This window comes from Coregonus clupeaformis, unplaced genomic scaffold (assembly GCF_020615455.1).
Source record: "Coregonus clupeaformis isolate EN_2021a unplaced genomic scaffold, ASM2061545v1 scaf0230, whole genome shotgun sequence".
NCBI classification, from domain to species: domain Eukaryota; kingdom Metazoa; phylum Chordata; class Actinopteri; order Salmoniformes; family Salmonidae; genus Coregonus; species Coregonus clupeaformis.
The window spans coordinates 471588-490000 of NW_025533685.1; the positions used below are offsets into that span (position 1 = coordinate 471588).

Below are 18413 nucleotides of genomic sequence, written 5' to 3' on the forward strand. Positions count from 1 at the left end.
TTAAACCCCCCTAGAGTCTATTGATACAACTAGGCATCAATCTAAGTAACAGAATAAAAACATCCCTGTCAAAATCCATCAGTTTATGATAGAGATATGCATGGGCTGTGTCTCAATCCACCACATGCACCAATGGCAGCCTTCAGCATCTGAGGAAACGTCTGTAGCGTCCAAACAAGATGGTGGTCTCTGTCTAAGTAACAGAATAACAATAAAAAGGGGTATAATATGTGTAAATATATTATATATATATATATATATATTTCCTGAGCTTTCTAATATCCACTAGATATAGGACAGACACTTCCAAACCTTATTCCTTATGATTTATTTTTTGACTGTCTTTTTTGCCATTTATTAATGTGTTATTCAAAGTGTTTCTATGGGCTATAGTAGTAAAGGACTAATTCAATTTTTATCAAATAGATTTTTTACATATTTGTTTTTATACCTAAAGGGGTCCTAAAATTCCAAATCAAATAGCTAAATGATCTTTGGTAAGAACATCTTAAAACAATTCCATATGTAAGCTTAGAACCTTCAATGTGTCAATGTGTTTGTACTTGTCTCTATACAAATAAAATAAAACCAAACATGTATGATGCTTTCTTTTCTGATATTAAACAGAAAAACCTCCCAAAAGTTTACTGTTTTGACTGGGTAAATGACGCATCTCCCTCTGGCACGCCCATCTCGGGATAGCCGGGCCCCGCCCATTTACCAGGACGCACCATATTAGGTAAATGACGTCAACGGAATCTCCTTTTGGAACGTTCCATTTCATGGGAACGGCAACTTCGAAGTTCTAACTTGTTATCTTTACCGATAAATGCATAGATGTATGTTTATGAACTGATATTATGTTGATATCCTCACCCTTTCCTCGTCAGATGGTGAGCAAGCCTAGAAAACCCCTGCAAATTATCAGTTGGCATTCAAACTTCCAGCAACTAGAAAGAACACGAGAGATACTAGCCTTCATACATGGTCACTCTCAACAAGAGCTAATAAATAACCTGCCACAATAACCACAAGACTTTGACATCTTAGCCGAAGCCTACTTCCGTTTCAGTTTATTTGGATTTTTGCAGAATTTCTTTGATCTCCTGAAACGATGATGTAGCCTGGTCCTCTGTAGCTCAGCTGGTAGAGCACGGCGCTTGTAACGCCAGGGTGTGGATATCTTTATAGAAACCACCTAAACCGGTAGTGGGTTCGATCCCCGGGACCACCCATACATAAAAAAAAATTTATGCACGCATGACTGTAAGTCGTTTTGGATAAAAGCGTCTGCTAAATGGCATATTATTATTATTATTATTATTATTATTATTATAATAGTGCATGAAGTCTACTTCTAGAAAAGACTGGATGTTAAAGCTGTTGATGCTTCTAAGTTATAGCATCAGACTCAGACTGCAACAGATCACTGACTGCTCACTGCTGTAGTTCATTCCTTCAGCAAGCAGCGAGGAAACTCCAGAGAGAAGTTCCGCTTCATAGTTTACACGTCATTAAGATTATCATTCCTATAGCTTTTAATAGACCGACAAACCAAGCGGCTTCATTCATCATGCATGAATGAAATTATAGTCATTGCCCGGGACTAAACTAACTGGGGCATGTTCGCTGAGCAGGACCCAACGGTTTTTAACGTTCCGATAGATATAGGCCTCTGCTATGAACAAACATGTCTCTCTGACATTTAGAATAAGAAATCAGGTCGGCTCTATATGTGATAACTATATCTGAAACATTCGACAACGTTTGGCGACTGAACTTTGCTTTGGGGTATATTCATCAGGAAACAAATGGAAACAAACCGGACGAAACAGGGAGGGACTAACCTGAACTTGTCCAGTGAGAAACGCTCGTTTTTGTTGTAAAACGTTTAGCTACGATATGCACGATTGAATACACCCCTTGAAAGTATGAGACGGCGCTCCTGTTGGTGATTAGTACATTAAAACCACGTTCAGTAGCCAAACGTCGATAGAAATGCCATGAATAGAGCGGATGTGATTCCTTATTCTAAATGTCTGAGGCATGTTTGTCCTACATAGTGTATTTCTATCTGAACGTTCCAAAACGTTGCTTCTTGCTGAACGCGCCCCAATAGTGTTTTTATACACGGAAGTATAAGTGAAAATAAAAGTAAAATAGGTGTAGCTACAAACCAGGTCACTGCAGCGGGGACTCGAGGTAAGGGTTTTCTAACAATCGATCATAATAACGTGGTAAGGGTTTTCTAACAATCGATCATAATAACGTGTTAAATTAAGGTTAGGCCCTACTTGCTACATTTTAGCTGGTCTAGACTAGACTTGAGAGTCTGACCAACTGTCAAAGCGAGTCAACATTAGGATGAGAAGTTCCTGCTGTCTAGTAGATGTAGTTGTCTAGAGGAAATGCCAACACATTTACAGTCTAGTTTGATTTGTTTCCTAATAAGTAGACTGCGCACTAGACGCGCTTCCACGTGTCCTACCACAGCCAAGTTATAGGTGCCGGTTTGGAGAAAAGTTCGGTTCAGGCGGTTTCTATAAAGATATCCACACACAATCCGGACCGACGGTCAACGGATTCTAGATACATATGCCTTCAGTGACAGGGTTTCTGGAAACAAGTAGGCAACCTGAAATGATATTAGGCAAGGTGCCGGTTTGGAGAAAAGTTCGGTTCAGACGGTTTCTATAAAGGTCTACAGATATACACACATGATATAATCCGGACCAATGGACAAGGAGTTACGGATGATCGATATTCAGTAACAGGATTTTCGGAAACAAGTATCCTATCTGCCTACAAAATGTTGGCAGTTATTTCCGCACTGTAGCCACTAAGGACGCCAATGCGCGCATGCGCAGCGTCCTATATAGGGGTAAGCATATAAATAAGAATGAATAGAAGGTCGTCTCCATTCAAGTCAATGATGGCATAATGGGTGGACTGGCAGCCGTTTGGAGTGTTTCCCGACCGCTGGTCACCTTTTCAACGCTTATCTTGTAGAATCCAGCAATGGCGCTGGTCCCATTAATTAGCTTATTTTCTAATGGTTCCGCATGTCTTGATCTAACCATCTTCAACCTGACCGGCTAGCTATGTCAGCTATGTATGAACACGATGAGGTGTATCTTATATGCTAACGTTAGCTAGCAGGCTAGACGGTTGTCTTATTCTGGCATTCGCTCATGATCTGCTTCAGACCGCTTGCCTTCTGCCTAGGCAGCTTAGCTCCAATGCTTGAGCTGGTCCCATGGTTGAATCAGAGCGGTATATCCTCAAATCAAATCTAATCTAATTTCATTTGCCACATGCGCCGAATACAACAGGTGTAGACATTACAGTGAAATGCTTCCTTACAAGCCCTTAACAACAATGCAGTTTTTAAGAAAATAAATAAAAATAGCAAATAATTAAAGAGCAGCAGTAAAATAAAATAACAGTAGGGAGGTTATATACAGGGGGTACCGGTCAATGTGCGGGGGGCACCGGTTAGTCGAGACCCATGCCAGGAAGTAAAAGCAGGAACAGATAAATATACATGTCCATTGGAAAATTACAGATGTGGTGATTTGTGCTCTTCCACCTGAGCTCTCCCAGTAAAATGTATCCTGAACAGGGATATAGGCAACGCCTCTGATTAGATCTGAACAGGGCTATAGGCAACGCCTCTGATTAGATCTGAACAGGGCTATAGGTAACGCCTCTGATTAGATCTGGACAGGGCTATAGGCAACGCCTCTGATTAGATCTGGACAGGGATATAGGCAACGCCTCTGATTAGATCTGGACAGGGATATAGGCAACGCCTCTGATTAGATCTGAACAGGGATATAGGCAACGCCTCTGATTAGATCTGGACAGGGATATAGGCAACGCCTCTGATTAGATCTGGACAGGGATATAGGCAACGCCTCTGATTAGATCTGAACAGGGATATAGGCAACGCCTCTGATTAGATCTGAACAGGGCTATAGGCAACGCCTCTGATTAGATCTGAACAGGGCTATAGGCAACGCCTCTGATTAGATCTGAACAGGGCTATAGGCAACGCCTCTGATTAGATCTGAACAGGGCTATAGGCAACGCCTCTGATTAGATCTGAACAGGGCTATAGGCAACGCCTCTGATTAGATCTGAACAGGGCTATAGGCAACGCCTCTGATTAGATCTGGATTTAGTCACATGCACAGATGTAGTCGCGTCAGTGAAATACTTCAGCTCCGAGCTCCAACAGTGTGAATGAAACAATACATTTTTTAAATAATACCTATTTACAACTGTGAACATGATAAATATACATGTCCATTGGTGGTGGTGGGGGGGGGGTATTAAGGCCAAGAAAAGAGAAACCCTCACACTGCTCTTGCTCCTACCATTTTTTAAATAAGAATATCAATTAATATCAACTTTTCAATCCCTGTTCACAAAACAGACCGTTCAATGCATGTCTGAGCACGTATAGCCTAGAGTAGGCCTAGGATATATTCTTCTTTGTTTGCTCGGGAGACAAGTGACCTAAACACATTTCCTGCAATTCTACCACACTTTATATGACTGGAGACATTAGGAGAATCTTTTTAAATAGGACAAATTACAGGGTAGCCTGCTCTGCTGATTGACAAACAGATCAATAAATAAAATCATCAGAAATACATTACATTTACATTTTAGTCATTTAGCAGACGCTCTTATCCAGAGCGACTTACAGGAGCAATTAGGGTTAAGTGCCTTACATAACTATGCAGACACTGCTATGAAACTCAAAATTGAGCATCCTGTTTCCATTGAGCACAGCGTTGAGATTTCCTGCAATGACAACAAGCTCAGTCCGATGATGCTGTGACACACCGCCCCAGACCATGATGGACCCTCCACCTCCAAATTGATCCCGCTCCAGAGTACAGGCCTCGGTATAACGCTCATTCCTTCCAGGATAAACGCGAATCCGACTATCACCCCTGGTGAGACAAAACCGCGACTCGTCAATGAAGAGCACTTCATCGCTGGACCAGTCCTGTCTGGTCCAGCGACGGTGGGTTTGTGCCCATAGGCGACGTTGTTGCCGAGTGAGAGAGAGAGCGAGAGAGAGAGAGAGTGAGTGACTGAGAGAGAGAGAGAGACTGAGTGAGTGAGAGAGAGAGAGAGAGAGAGAGAGAGAGAGAGACTGAGTGAGTGTGAGTGAGTGAGAGAGCGAGAGAGAGACTGGGTGAGTGAGTGAGAGAGAGAGTGTGTGAGTGAGTGAGTGACTGAGAGAGAGAGATAGAGAGACTGAGTGTGTGAGTGACTGAGAGAGAGAGAGAGAGAGAGAGAGAGAGAGAGAGACTCCCTCTATCTAGGCCTATATCAACGTGCCATAACCCATGGAGCGCCAGCCTCCATAGCGCCAGCCAGACACCAAGACCCACAGACACAAAGACCGAGGCGAGTCACGCTGCGGAGTCAAGCAGGTGAACAATATATTAGTAGAGACAGCCAACCTACCTACCTGCCAGAAGACAACACACAATCTCACTGTGTAGAAATAGTAGGCTACAAATACAACAACAACAACACTCACACTGCCAGTGCACAAAAAGTACTAATACAATAACACACACACACACACACACACACACAGTGCAAGTAAGCATGTCGTAGGACTGTTTATACCATGTGGATCCTGTACATACGACGAATACAACCTGAAACTTGAGGTACAACACTAGTCTCAGCCAGGCCTCACAGGTGCATGTGTTTTAAGGTCCCCAAAAGAGCGCTTCCTTAAAACACCCCTGACCACATCAGGGGACCCCAAACCATTTGATTCCCTTGCCAGACATCTCGGCTCACTACACAACAAGTGCTGCTCGCAATCGGATGCACTTTTAGGCCATTTAGGAGACAAATAGCACAGGTAAACCAGTGCGCACCGCTCCACCCGACAGTCGAACGGTGAGGTTTTGAGCGAGTCGCAACAAAATGCACGGCCCTTCCGCGGGCCACATGACTTTATTCTGAACGGAGACAAGTCTGCTCGCTGGGCCGTTCGCTTTTGGACCAAAAACACGGCTCCGTCGGTGACTTTTGGGCGGAATATAGGCGAACAGAAAACACAAGTGAAAGAGCATTTGGCCAGCCCAGAGAAGCCGAGCTGGGTGCCTTGAGTCTACATGGTTCTCATGTCGCGTTTAAGGCCAGCCCCCTGCTCGGTGTGGAGCTTCAATAGCGCAGAGCAGCGTCTACAGCAAACTTCTCCTCGCAGACCGTGTGTGTGTACCGGACCATACGACAGACAGACATGGCAGAAGTCGCACCAGCACCCGCAGCCGCCGCGCCGGCCAAGGCACCCAAGAAGAAGGCAGCAGCCAAGCCCAAGAAAGCGGGACCCAGCGTAGGAGAGCTCATCGTCAAGGCTGTGACCGCTTCCAAGGAGAGGAGCGGCGTGTCCCTGGCCGCGCTCAAGAAGACGCTGGCGGCAGGCGGCTACGACGTGGAGAAGAACAACTCCCGCGTCAAGATCGCAGTCAAGAGCCTCGTCACCAAGGGCACCCTGGTCCAGACCAAGGGCACCGGTGCATCCGGCTCCTTCAAGCTCAACAAGAAAGCCGTCGAGGCGAAGAGGCCCGCCAAGAAAGCCGCAGTCCCCAAAGTAAAGAAGGTGGCCGCCAAGAAGCCCGCCGCGGCGAAGAAGCCCAAGAAGGTAGCAGCCAAGAAGGCCGTCGCCGCAAAGAAGTCCCCCAAGAAGGCCAAGAATCCCGCTACACCCAAAAAGGCCGCCAAGAGCCCCAAGAAGGTGAAGAAGCCCGCCGCAGCGGCCAAGAGCCCCAAGAAGGCTACAAAGGCAGCCAAGCCCAAAGCCGCCAAGCCCAAGGCAGCCAAGCCCAAGAAGGCAGCCCCCAAGAAGAAGTAAACCTATTACAAACAGTGTTCTACTCAACACATGTTGTACCACAAAAGGCTCTTTTAAGAGCCACCCACCTCTTTCCATAGAAAGCGCATTGATTTCCATGTACTACCTGTCGTGAAAAAGAAATTACGCACACTAGGCTACTTTTAAGCACACAACATTGTCCCACTCTGGGTGTGTGCGAAGGGAGAGGCATATACTAGAGGGCCAAAATGGCTTAGAAATTCGACCTCACGAGTGCACCCTCACCAGCCATATTTATGTATGAGCCACTGGGCTGTTCCCGTTCAGAGGCAGGCTGCTGTGATGTGTTACAAGTGCCATGTAATAACAATAACAATACTATAGTGGCTTCGATTTCAAACTCACGAGTGCACCCTCAACAGCTGTTTGTTTCCCATTTGGAGAGAAATAATGTGAGGATTTCATGTCGGACATTTTTGCGCTCACGCGAAATGACACAAAGTAACAAAGTCGGAGGGAAACAAAGTAGCCTCTCACTCGCTGCCTGTGGGTGGGAACCGGCTTAGGGCTGTCTGTCTGTCTGTCTGTCCGTAAAATGCTTTACAAGGGAGGGGGAAAAGAAACTGGTGATAATATAGGCCGAATAGTTACAAGAATTGTGTTCAGATAAATAATTGACACTATTAGTTGTGTGTCATTAGTTGCCTTGAATGCAGTCCAGAAGAAACATTGCATGCCAACTTACTTTGAAAGTCCCATGTTGCAGTGCTGCTGAGAGACTCATGCAGAGGCCCAAACTTTACAGTGGAGCACGGAGGCCATCTTGTGGTTAAATTTGGGTACTGCACACCATGGTTATTTGCTCTTTAGGCCAGCGTTTCCCAAACGCGGTCCTGGGGTCCCCAAGGGGTGCGCGTTTTGCAAATTGCGCCGATCCGTAGTTTTTTTTATCTATAATAGTCAAACTCCACCAAAACATTTGCTACCAGCAGGAAGTACAAAGGCAGGATCGGCGCATGCGTTGCTGTATTCAGCACCGTTGTATGGACAGCGCTTGTGCTGCATCTCCACTCACGACACGGGTAATAGGGGAGGTCCGCGGTGCTGAAATGGACAGGGCCTCTGCCCAGTTGCCAGGGGGTATTTCCCGTTTGGGGGACTTTTGACACACTATAGGCACAGTTGAGTACACCCCTCATCCAATAGACCCCAGCAACTTCCTTTTGGATCCCCGTTTACGGTATAGGGGATGCATTTGGGACATACCTTACGTCTCTGACCTTGTCAATATCAGCATTTCGCTCTACTTACCGTGAAGTGACATCATACTAGTAGTACATTACAGTATACGTTTGCGTAAAATAGTACCATTTAAAGGGAGTATGTCAGGGTCAATTACTGACAAATGAGAACACACTAATCCTCAGGGGTCATTTAGGGGCAAAACGCACCACTTTGTGAAGGTTTTGTTTTGATTGAAGAGCAAGAAAAGTATTCATTGGTTCCACTTCTTTCCCTTCTAAATGCGTTTGCCTAAGGACAGGCAGTATGCACATATCTAAATGTTATTAAAAAATCAGTATTTTTTTGCCACTCAGAACACAGACATTTACCTTAAGGGGAGATACCCTCATTTTAGACTTCCCAAGCATACATTTTCATGACAGCGTTCCTAATCTGCAGTAGGCAAAGCAGTTGAAAATCGGTAGGTTAACACCAAACCGTGAGGTGATTATGAATTCAGAGCAGTCGGATTAAGTCATAGTCAAATACATTTGAACAAATGAACAACAATATCACACGGAAAGTGATGTGAGCATTGCATTGTGGAAAGCAATGACTTTACAAGAACACGTATTGCAACGCGAGGCATGTATTTCTAGATTAAACACTGATTCAGTATGATGAACAAGTACATGTATGATTTGGTGTGCTCTACTTGAACACGCGCTTAGAGTTTTGAAACCACTGCCTATATGATGAGCTGTCGTTGTTTGTTTTATTACCACGTATTTATGGAAATTGCACAGGTTGAGAGATGATGGCTCTCTTGTGCCTACGGTGAAGGGTACTTCTGATCCAGCAGGTGGTGCTAAGATCCCTCCCTATATGACTTGAATGATGAGTTGATTTATTCCTTATAGCTCCTAATGATTTTAAGGCCAGTGTTGGCAAACATGACTTGTGCTCCAGCAGGTGGCCATGAAATCCCCCCCTATATGACTTGACTGACCAGGTAGTTGATGGACTCCTTATAGCTCTTAATGATCTCAAGCAGAGTGTTGGCCACATGACCTCTGGTCCAGCAGGTGGCGGTGAAAATAGTCCCTATAGGAGTTGACTCATTTCTTTGAGGTCCTAAATGAAGCATAGAGGCGTCAACAGTGCATCTCGGCCTAACCCTGTTCCGGGCCCATTTCTTCACTCGATGCTTCCGGTGTTCTTCATCTCCTCTTCAATAGTCCTTCTCCACGTCTTCCTTCCCGTCTTGCCCTGTGCGTTCCACTGAAGTGTCTGTGTTTTTATGTCGTTAGGGAGTTTTGCTCACTGCGTGTCCCCTTCCATTTCCACTTTCTGTCCCAGTTGGGTAGCTATCCATTATACTGTAGCCTACTTACTACCAATGTCACTGTAGTCAAAGGTGATTTTCGATTATTATGTATGAGTATTATTATATATTGTTATATTATTATGTTGAAGCCTATAGGGTGTGGTAACAGGCCCTCTGTGATTTGTTGTTGTACTGTACACGTCAAGTATCTGCACTCTAGCCTAATTAGCCTAACCTGCTAGGGAAAAGTCACTCCGGTCGTAGCTGTATCCCACCTAGTCAAAACCTTGTTAGTCCTTATCCTAAAAGGCACCCTCTGTTCCTCGATATACTCCACAGAGGGCCGGCAGCCAGTAAGTACAGGTAAGAGACAATTATGGCAACAATAAGTTGTCCTATGAAAGCTAGTCACATCTGAGATGTTCAACTGCACTGACTGATAAAGTGGCAGTCTGTGCTCTTGGGCCCTTATGGCATCAGTGCACCCCCCCCTCCAATTTGTCCCTTTTGAAATGAACAGTTGAGATGGGCCCTCTTTCTGTGGCCGTTCTTTGACGACACCTCTGAGGCTATCCTGCGGCAATACAAATGATCAACATCATAACAATTATCCCATTATAAGAAGCTTTATTATTGGTTTGCTAAGAAAGGTACCAGAAACGTCAGGGACGCACCCTGTACGGTTTCGGCGGTTAAACGCACTCTCTTCGGAACCTCAACACCCCGACTCGAACCCAAAGGCTCTTTTTAAGAGCCACCCACATCCGCTTCAAAAGGGCCCATTCCATATAGTGTTTTTTTTTCTTCAGTATGCTATTTAGTAGGAAAGTATGAGCCACTTGAGTGGACAGGGAGTATTAATTAGAGGATTCTAATGTACCTTCCAGTTTTAGCGCACAGAGGGAGGCCTATATCTGACAGTGGCAAAGTGTAGTGACGTTGTTATTTTGGGTCAAGCAATAGTGGAATTTGGACAACATAAAGCCACCACGAGTCGGTAGACGTGGCTCGAAAAGAGGGGGACAGCGCGCACACACACACACACACACACACACACACACACAGTCCAAAATGCGAGCCCTATGTCTGACGGTGCCAAAGTGGGCAATTCTATCACCAGCATTATTTGGCACAACAATCGTGCCATTTGGACAACTATCAAAGGCCCCCTTTTGAAACACACAATCCCCATCGGTCACAGAGCATAGGCTATAGAGAGGAGGGAGGGGTGAGGACCCGAGCGCGCGCCCTCAATTGTCTTTGTTCGGGAAGCTAGCCTCTGAGCGGAAGGCTCTTTTGAGCACTAGAGCTCCACTGGGCAAATAGCAGGGGCGCCTACGAGCAAGCAGGGGAGTGTCCACTGCCGCTGACTTTGCTTAGCTTCCTCTTCATTAGACGGGTAAGTGCCCTTCACCCCCTCATTCGTTTCTGAGAAGCAACGAGACGTCATCATGCCCGAGCCAGCAAAGTCAGCGCCCAAGAAGGGCTCCAAGAAAGCCGTCACCAAGACCGCAGGGAAGGGCGGCAAGAAGCGCAGAAAGTCCAGGAAGGAGAGTTACGCCATCTACGTGTACAAGGTCCTGAAGCAGGTCCACCCCGACACCCGGCATCTCCTCCAAGGCCATGGGAATCATGAACTCGTTCGTGAACGACATCTTCGAGCGTATCGCCGGAGAGTCCTCTCGCCTGGCCCACTACAACAAGCGTTCTACCATCACCTCCAGGGGAGATCCAGACCGCCGTGCGCCTGCTACTCCCGGTGAACTTGCCAAACACGCCGTGTCCGAGGGCACCAAGGCCGTAACCAAGTACACCAGCTCCAAGTAAACAGCGCATTTGGACTGCTCTACTAACCCAAAGGCTCTTTTAAGAGCCACCCACTCTGTCAGTAAAAAGAGCAATTCCATCGCCACCCGAATGAATGCGTAGGTAGGCTGCGTTACATTGTAGGACCGTGGTTACATTGTATCAATGTTTAACGGCGGCGCGCGCCGGCTCGGAGAGCGGCTACATTGTATCATTTCCCCCGCCCGTTTCAGCGTAGGGGTTTAGCGCGCCTTTTTTGTTGTCTTTGCACGCTGAATAGTAAGCCATGTTTGTCGGCCTCCATTCCAGGTGAAGGCAATGTAAAATGGCACCATTTGACAAAGGGTGTAAATAAAAAAAGCAGTCTGTTGAGTTTGATTGGAAAGAAATGCCTTTTGTCGTTTATAGAGCGGATAGTCATTTTGAGTCGACTTCCTGAATCGGTAGGACACGGACGGAGTGAATGGACGCTCCATCATTGGACTATACACTAATGATGTGAATGAGAACGATAATGGCAAGAATAAAAAGGGGGTGAATAATCCCGTCTAGGAAGAATAGGAGTAGGCCTATATATATATATGAACGTAGCCCTTTTTGCCAACGGGTCATTTCCGGTCCAGGTCGCATCATACATATATAGTCCCCTGTAGCTCAGTTGGTAGAGCACTGCGCTTGCAACGCCAGGGTTGCGGGTTCGTTTCCCACGGGGGGCCAGTATGAAAATGTAGGCACTCACTTAACTATAAGTGGCTCTGGATAAGAGCGTCTGCTACATGACTTAAAATGTCCATGTAAAGTGTAGTACATTTGAGTCACGTAGCGTATTTTCCTTCCTACTACACTCACCAGGCAACAGGATAAAAGGCAGTGGCTTCCCACGTGACAAAGTGGGGAGCGAACGGCCCAGCGAGCAGACTTGTCTCCGTTCAGAATAAAGTCATGTGGCCCGCGGAAGGGGCCACATAAAGTCATGTGGCTCGCTGTCTCTCTCACTCATTCACTCACTCAGTCTCTCTCTCTCACTCACTCACTCACCAGTCTCTCTCTGTCACTCTCTCTCACTCACTCACTCACTCACTCAGTCTCTCTCTCAGTCACTCTCTCCCTCTCTCTCTCACTCACTCACACACACTCTCTCTCTCTCTCTCACTCACTCACTCACAGAGAGAGTGAGTGAGAGAGAGAGACTGAGTGAGTGAGAGACAGACAGAGAGAGAGAGACTGAGTGAGTGAGTGTGAGTGAGAGAAAGAGAGTGAGTGAGTGAGAGAGAGAGAGAGAGAGAGAGACAGAGAGAGAGAGACTGAGTGAGTTTGAGTGAGTGAGAGAGAGAGTAAGTGAGTGATTGTGGAGAGAGAGAGAGACTGAGTGAGTGACTGAGACTCTCTCTGGTGAGTGAGTGAGTAGAGAGAGAGAGAGAGAGAGAGAGACTGAGTGAGAGAGAGAGAGTGTGAGTTAGTGAGAGAGAGAGAGAGAGAGAGAGACTGAGTGAGTGACTGAGAGAGAGAGAGACGAGAGAGAGAGACGGAGAGAGAGAGACTGTGAGTGAGTGAGAGAGAGAGAGAGAGAGAGAGAGAGAGAGAGAGTGTGTGAGTGACTGAGAGAGAGAGAGAGAGAGACTGAGTGAGTGAGAGAGAGAGAGAGAGAGTGTGAGAGAGAGAGAGAGAGAGAGAGAGAGAGACTCCCTCTATCTAGGCCTATATCAACGCGCCATAACCCATGGGGCGCCAGCCTCCATAGCGCCCAGCCAGACACCAAGACCCACAGACACAAAGACCGAGGCGAGTCACGCTGCGGGAGTCAAACAGGTGAACAATATATTAGTAGAGACAGCCAACCTACCTACCTACCAGAAGACAACACACAATCTCACTGTGTAGAAATAGTAGGCTACAAATACAACAACAACAACACTCACACTGCCAGTGCACAAAAAGTACTAATACAATAACACACACACACACACACACACACACACACACACACACACACACACAGTGCAAGTAAGCATGTCGTAGGACTGTTTATACCATGTGGATCCTGTACATACGACGAATACAACCTGAAACTTGAGGTACAACACTAGTCTCAGCCAGGCCTCACAGGTGCATGTGTTTTAAGGTCCCCAAAAGAGCGCTTCTTTAAAACACCCCTGACCACATCAGGGGACCCCAAACCCTTTGATTCCCTTGCCAGACATCTCGGCTCACTACACAACAAGTGCTGCTCGCAATCGGATGCACTTTTAGGCCATTTAGGAGACAAATAGCACAGGTAAACCAGTGCGCACCGCTCCACCCGACAGTCGAACGGTGAGGTTTTGAGCGAGTCGCAACAAAATGCACGGCCCTTCCGCGGGCCACATGACTTTATTCTGAACGGAGACAAGTCTGCTCGCTGGGCCGTTCGCTTTGGACCAAAAACACGGCTCCGTCGGTGACTTTGGGCCGATATAGGCGAACAGAAAACACAAGTGAAAGTGCATTTGGCCAGCCCAGAGAAGCCGAGCTGGGTGCCTTGAGTCTACATGGTTCTCATGTCGCGTTTAAGGCCAGCCCCTGCTCCGTGTGGAGCTTCAATAGCCCAGAGCAGCGTCTACAGCAAACTTCTCCTCGCAGACCGTGTGTGTACCCGGACCAAACGACAGACAGACATGGCAGAAGTCGCACCAGCAGCCGCAGCAGCCGCGCCCGGCCAAGGCACCCAAGAAGAAGGCAGCAGCCAAGCCCAAGAAAGCGGGACCCAGCGTAGGGAGAGCTCATCGTCAAGGCTGTGACCGCCCAAGGAGAGGAGCGGCGTGTCCTGGCCGCGCTCAAGAAGACGCTGGCGGCAGGCGGCTACGACGTGGAGAAGAACAACTCCCGCGTCAAGATCGCAGTCAAAAGCCTCGTCACCAAGGGCACCCTGGTCCAGACCAAGGGCACCGGTGCATCCGGCTCCTTCAAGCTCAACAAGAAAGCTGTCGAGGCGAAGAGGCCCGCCAAGAAAGCCGCAGTCCCCAAAGTAAAGAAGGTTGCCGCCAAGAGCTGCCGCGCGAAGAAGCCCAAGAAGGTAGCAGCCAAGAAGGCCGTCGCCGCAAAGAAGTCCCCCAAGAAGGCCAAGAAGCCCGCTACACCCAAAAAAGGGCCAAGAGCCCCAAGAAGGTGAAGAAGCCGCCGCAGCGGCTCAAGAAGGCGGCAAAGAGCCCCAAGAAGGCTACAAAGGCAGCCAAGCCCAAAGCCGCCAAGCCCAAGGCAGCCAAGGCCAAGAAGGCAGCCCCCAAGAAGAAGTAAACCTATTACAAACAGTGTTCTACTCGACACATGTTGTACCACAAAAAGGCTCTTTTAAGAGCCACCCACCTCTTTCCATAGAAAGCGCATTGATTTCCATGTACTACCTGTCGTGAAAAGAAATTACGCACACAACATTGTCTCACTCTGGGTGTGTGCGAAGGAGAGGCATATACTAGAGGGCCAAAATGGCTTAGGAATTTGACCTCACGAGTGCACCCTCACCAGCCATTTGTATATGAGTCACTGGGCTATTCCCGTTCAGAGGCAGGCTGCTGTGATGTGTTACAAGTGCCATGTAATAACAATAACAATACTATAGTGGCTTCGATTTCAAACTCACGAGTGCACCCTCAACAGCCATATTTATATATGAGCCACTGGGCTATTCCCGTTCAGAGGCAGGCTGCTGTGATATTTTACAAGTGCCATGTAATAATACTATAGTGGCTTCGAATTCAAACTCAAGAGTGCACCCTCACCAGCTGTTTGTTTCCCATTTGGAGAGAAATAATGTGAGGATTTCATGTCGGACATTTTGGCGCTCACGCGAAATGACACAAAGTAACAAAGTCGGAGGGAAACAAAGTAGCCTCTCACTCGCTGCCTGTGGTGAGAGAGACTGAGTGAGTGTGAGTGAGTGAGTGAATGAGAGAGAGAGAGAGAGAGAGAGAATGTTTAACGGGCGGCGCGCGCCGGCTCGGAGAGCGGCTACATTGTATCATTTCCCCGCCCGTTCCAGCGTAGGGGTTTAGCGCGCCTTTTTGTTGTCTTTGCACGCTGAATAGTAAGCCATGTTTGTCGGCCTCCATTCCAGGTGAAGGCAATGTAAAATGGCACCATTTGACAAAGGGTGTAAATAAAAAAAGCAGTCTGTTGGGTTTGATTGGAAAGAAATGCCTTTTGTCGTTTATTGAGCGGATAGTCATTTTGAGTCGACTTCCTGAATCGGTAGGACACGGACGGAGTGAATGGACGCTCCATCATTGGACTATACACTAATGATGTGAATGAGAACGATAATGGCAAGAATAAAAAGGGGGTGAATAATCCTGTCTAGGAAGAATAGGAGTAGGCCTATATATATATATGAACGTAGCCCTTTTTGCCAACGGGTCATTTCCGGTCCAGGTCGCATCATACATATATAGTCCCCTGTAGCTCAGTTGGTAGAGCACTGCGCTTGCAACGCCAGGGTTGCGGGTTCGTTTCCCACGGGGGGCCAGTATGAAAATGTAGGCACTCACTTAACTATAAGTGGCTCTGGATAAGAGCGTCTGCTACATGACTTAAAATGTCCATGTAAAGTGTAGTACATTTGAGTCACGTAGCGTATTTTCCTTCCTACTACACTCACCAGGCAACAGGATAAAAGGCAGTGGCTTCCACGTGACAAAGTGGGGAGCGAACGGCCCAGCGAGCAGACTTGTCTCCGTTCAGAATAAAGTCATGTGGCCCGCGGAAGGGGGCCACATAAAGTCATGTGGCTCGCTGTCTCTCTCACTCATTCACTCACTCAGTCTCTCTCTCTCACTCACTCACTCACTCAGTCTCTCTCTGTCACTCTCTCTCACTCACTCACTCACTCACTCAGTCTCTCTCTCAGTCACTCTCTCCCTCTCTCTCTCACTCACTCACACACACTCTCTCTCTCTCTCTCACTCACTCACTCACAGAGAGAGTGAGTGAAGAGAGAGAGACTGAGTGGAGTGAGAGACAGACAGAGAGAGAGAGACTGAGTGGAGTGAGTGTGAGTGAGAGAAAGAGAGAGAGTGAGTGAGTGAGTGAGAGAGAGAGAGAGAGACAGAGAGAGAGAGACTGAGTGAGTTTGAGTGAGTGAGAGAGAGAGTAAGTGAGTGATTGTGAGAGAGAGAGAGAGACTGAGTGAGTGACTGAGACTCTCTCTGTGAGTGAGTGAGTGAGTGAGAGAGAGAGAGAGAGAGAGAGAGAGAGACTGAGTGAGAGAGAGAGAGAGTGTGAGTTAGTGAGAGAGAGAGAGAGAGAGAGACTGAGTGAGTGACTGAGAGAGAGAGAGACAGAGAGAGAGACGGAGAGAGAGAGATCTGTAGAGTGAGTGAGTGAGAGAGAGAGAGAGAGAGAGAGAGAGAGTGTGTGAGTGACTGAGAGAGAGAGATAGAGAGACTGAGTGAGTGAGAGAGAGAGAGAGAGAGAGTGTGAGAGAGAGAGAGAGAGAGAGAGACTCCTCTATCTAGGCCCTATATCAACGCGCCACTAACCCATGGGGCGCCAGCCTCCATAGCGCCAGCCAGACACCAAGACCCACAGACACAAAGACCGAGGCGAGTCACGCTACGAGTCAAACAGGTGAACAATATATTAGTAGAGACAGCCAACCTACCTACCTACCAGAAGACAACACACAATCTCACTGTGTAGAAATAGTAGGCTACAAATACAACAACAACAACACTACACTGCCAGTGCACAAAAAGTACTAATACAATACACACACACACACACACACACACACACACACACACACACAGTGCAAGTAAGCATGTCGTAGGACTGTTTATACCATGTGGATCCTGTACATACGACGAATACAACCTGAAACTTGAGGTACAACACTAGTCTCAGCCAGGCCTCACAGGTGCATGTGTTTTAAGGTCCCCCAAAAGAGCGCTTCTTTAAAACACCCCTGACCACATCAGGGGACCCCAAACCCTTTGATTCCCTTGCCAGACATCTCGGCTCACTACACAACAAGTGCTGCTCGCAATCGGATGCACTTTTTAGGCCATTTAGAGACAAATAGCACAGGTAAACCAGTGCACCGCTCCACCCGACAGTCGAACGGTGAGGTTTTGAGCGAGTCGCAACAAAATGCACGGCCCTTCCGCGGGCCACATGACTTTATTCTGAACGGAGACAAGTCTGCTCGCTGGGCCGTTCGCTTTTGGACCAAAAAACACGGCTCCGTCGGTGACTTTTGGGCCGATATAGGCGAACAGAAAACACAAGTGAAAGTGCATTTGGCCAGCCCAGAGAAGCCGAGCTGGGTGCCTTGAGTCTACATGGTTCTCATGTCGCGTTTAAGGCCAGCCCCTGCTCCGTGTGGAGCTTCAATAGCCCAGAGCAGCGTCTACAGCAAACTTCTCCTCGCAGACCGTGTGTGTGTACCGGACCAAACGACAGACAGACATGGCAGAAGTCGCACCAGCAGCCGCAGCAGCCGCGCCGGCCAAGGCACCCAAGAAGAAGGCAGCAGCTAAGCCCAAGAAAGCGGGACCCAGCGTAGGAGAGCTCATCGTCAAGGCTGTGACCGCTTCCAAGGAGAGGAGCGGCGTGTCCCTGGCCGCGCCAAGAAGACGCTGGCGGCAGGCGGGCCGACGTGGAGAAGAACAACTCCCCGTCAAGATCGCAGTCAAAAGCCTCGTCACCAAGGGCACCCTGGTCCAGACCAAGGGCACCGGTGCATCCGGCTCCTTCAAGCTCAACAAGAAAGCTGTCGAGGCGAAGAGGCCCGCCAAGAAAGCCGCAGTCCCCAAAGTAAAGAAGGTTGCCGCTAAGAGCTTCCGGCCGTGGCGAAGAAGCCCAAGAAGGTAGCAGCCAAGAAGGGCCGTCGCAAAGAAGTCCCCCAAGAAGGCCAAGAAGCCGCTACACCCAAAAAGGCCGCCAAGAGCCCCAAGAAGGTGAAGAAGCCCGCCGCAGCGGCCAAGAAGGCGGCAAAGAGCCCCAAGAAGGCTAGCAAAGGCAGCCAAGCCCAAAGCCGCCAAGCCCAAGGCAGCCAAGGCCAAGAAGGCAGCCCCCAAGAAGAAGTAAACCTATTACAAACAGTGTTCTACTCGACACATGTTGTACCACAAAAGGCTCTTTTAAGAGCCACCCACCTCTTTCCATAGAAAGCGCATTGATTTCCATGTACTACCTGTCGTGAAAAGAAATTACGCACACAACATTGTC

At 47.8% G+C, this 18413-nt stretch overlaps 1 protein-coding gene across 1 annotated transcript; it reads left to right on the top strand.

Moving 5' to 3' along the window:
• Positions 1-6221: 6221 nt before the first annotated feature.
• On the top strand, positions 6222-6895 carry LOC121560702 (histone H1-like). The gene has a single exon (XM_045214284.1). The coding sequence runs from the start codon at positions 6284-6286 to the stop codon at positions 6893-6895; it is 612 nt and encodes a 203-aa protein (XP_045070219.1). The 5' UTR covers positions 6222-6283.
• The last annotated feature ends 11518 nt before the right edge of the window (positions 6896-18413 follow it).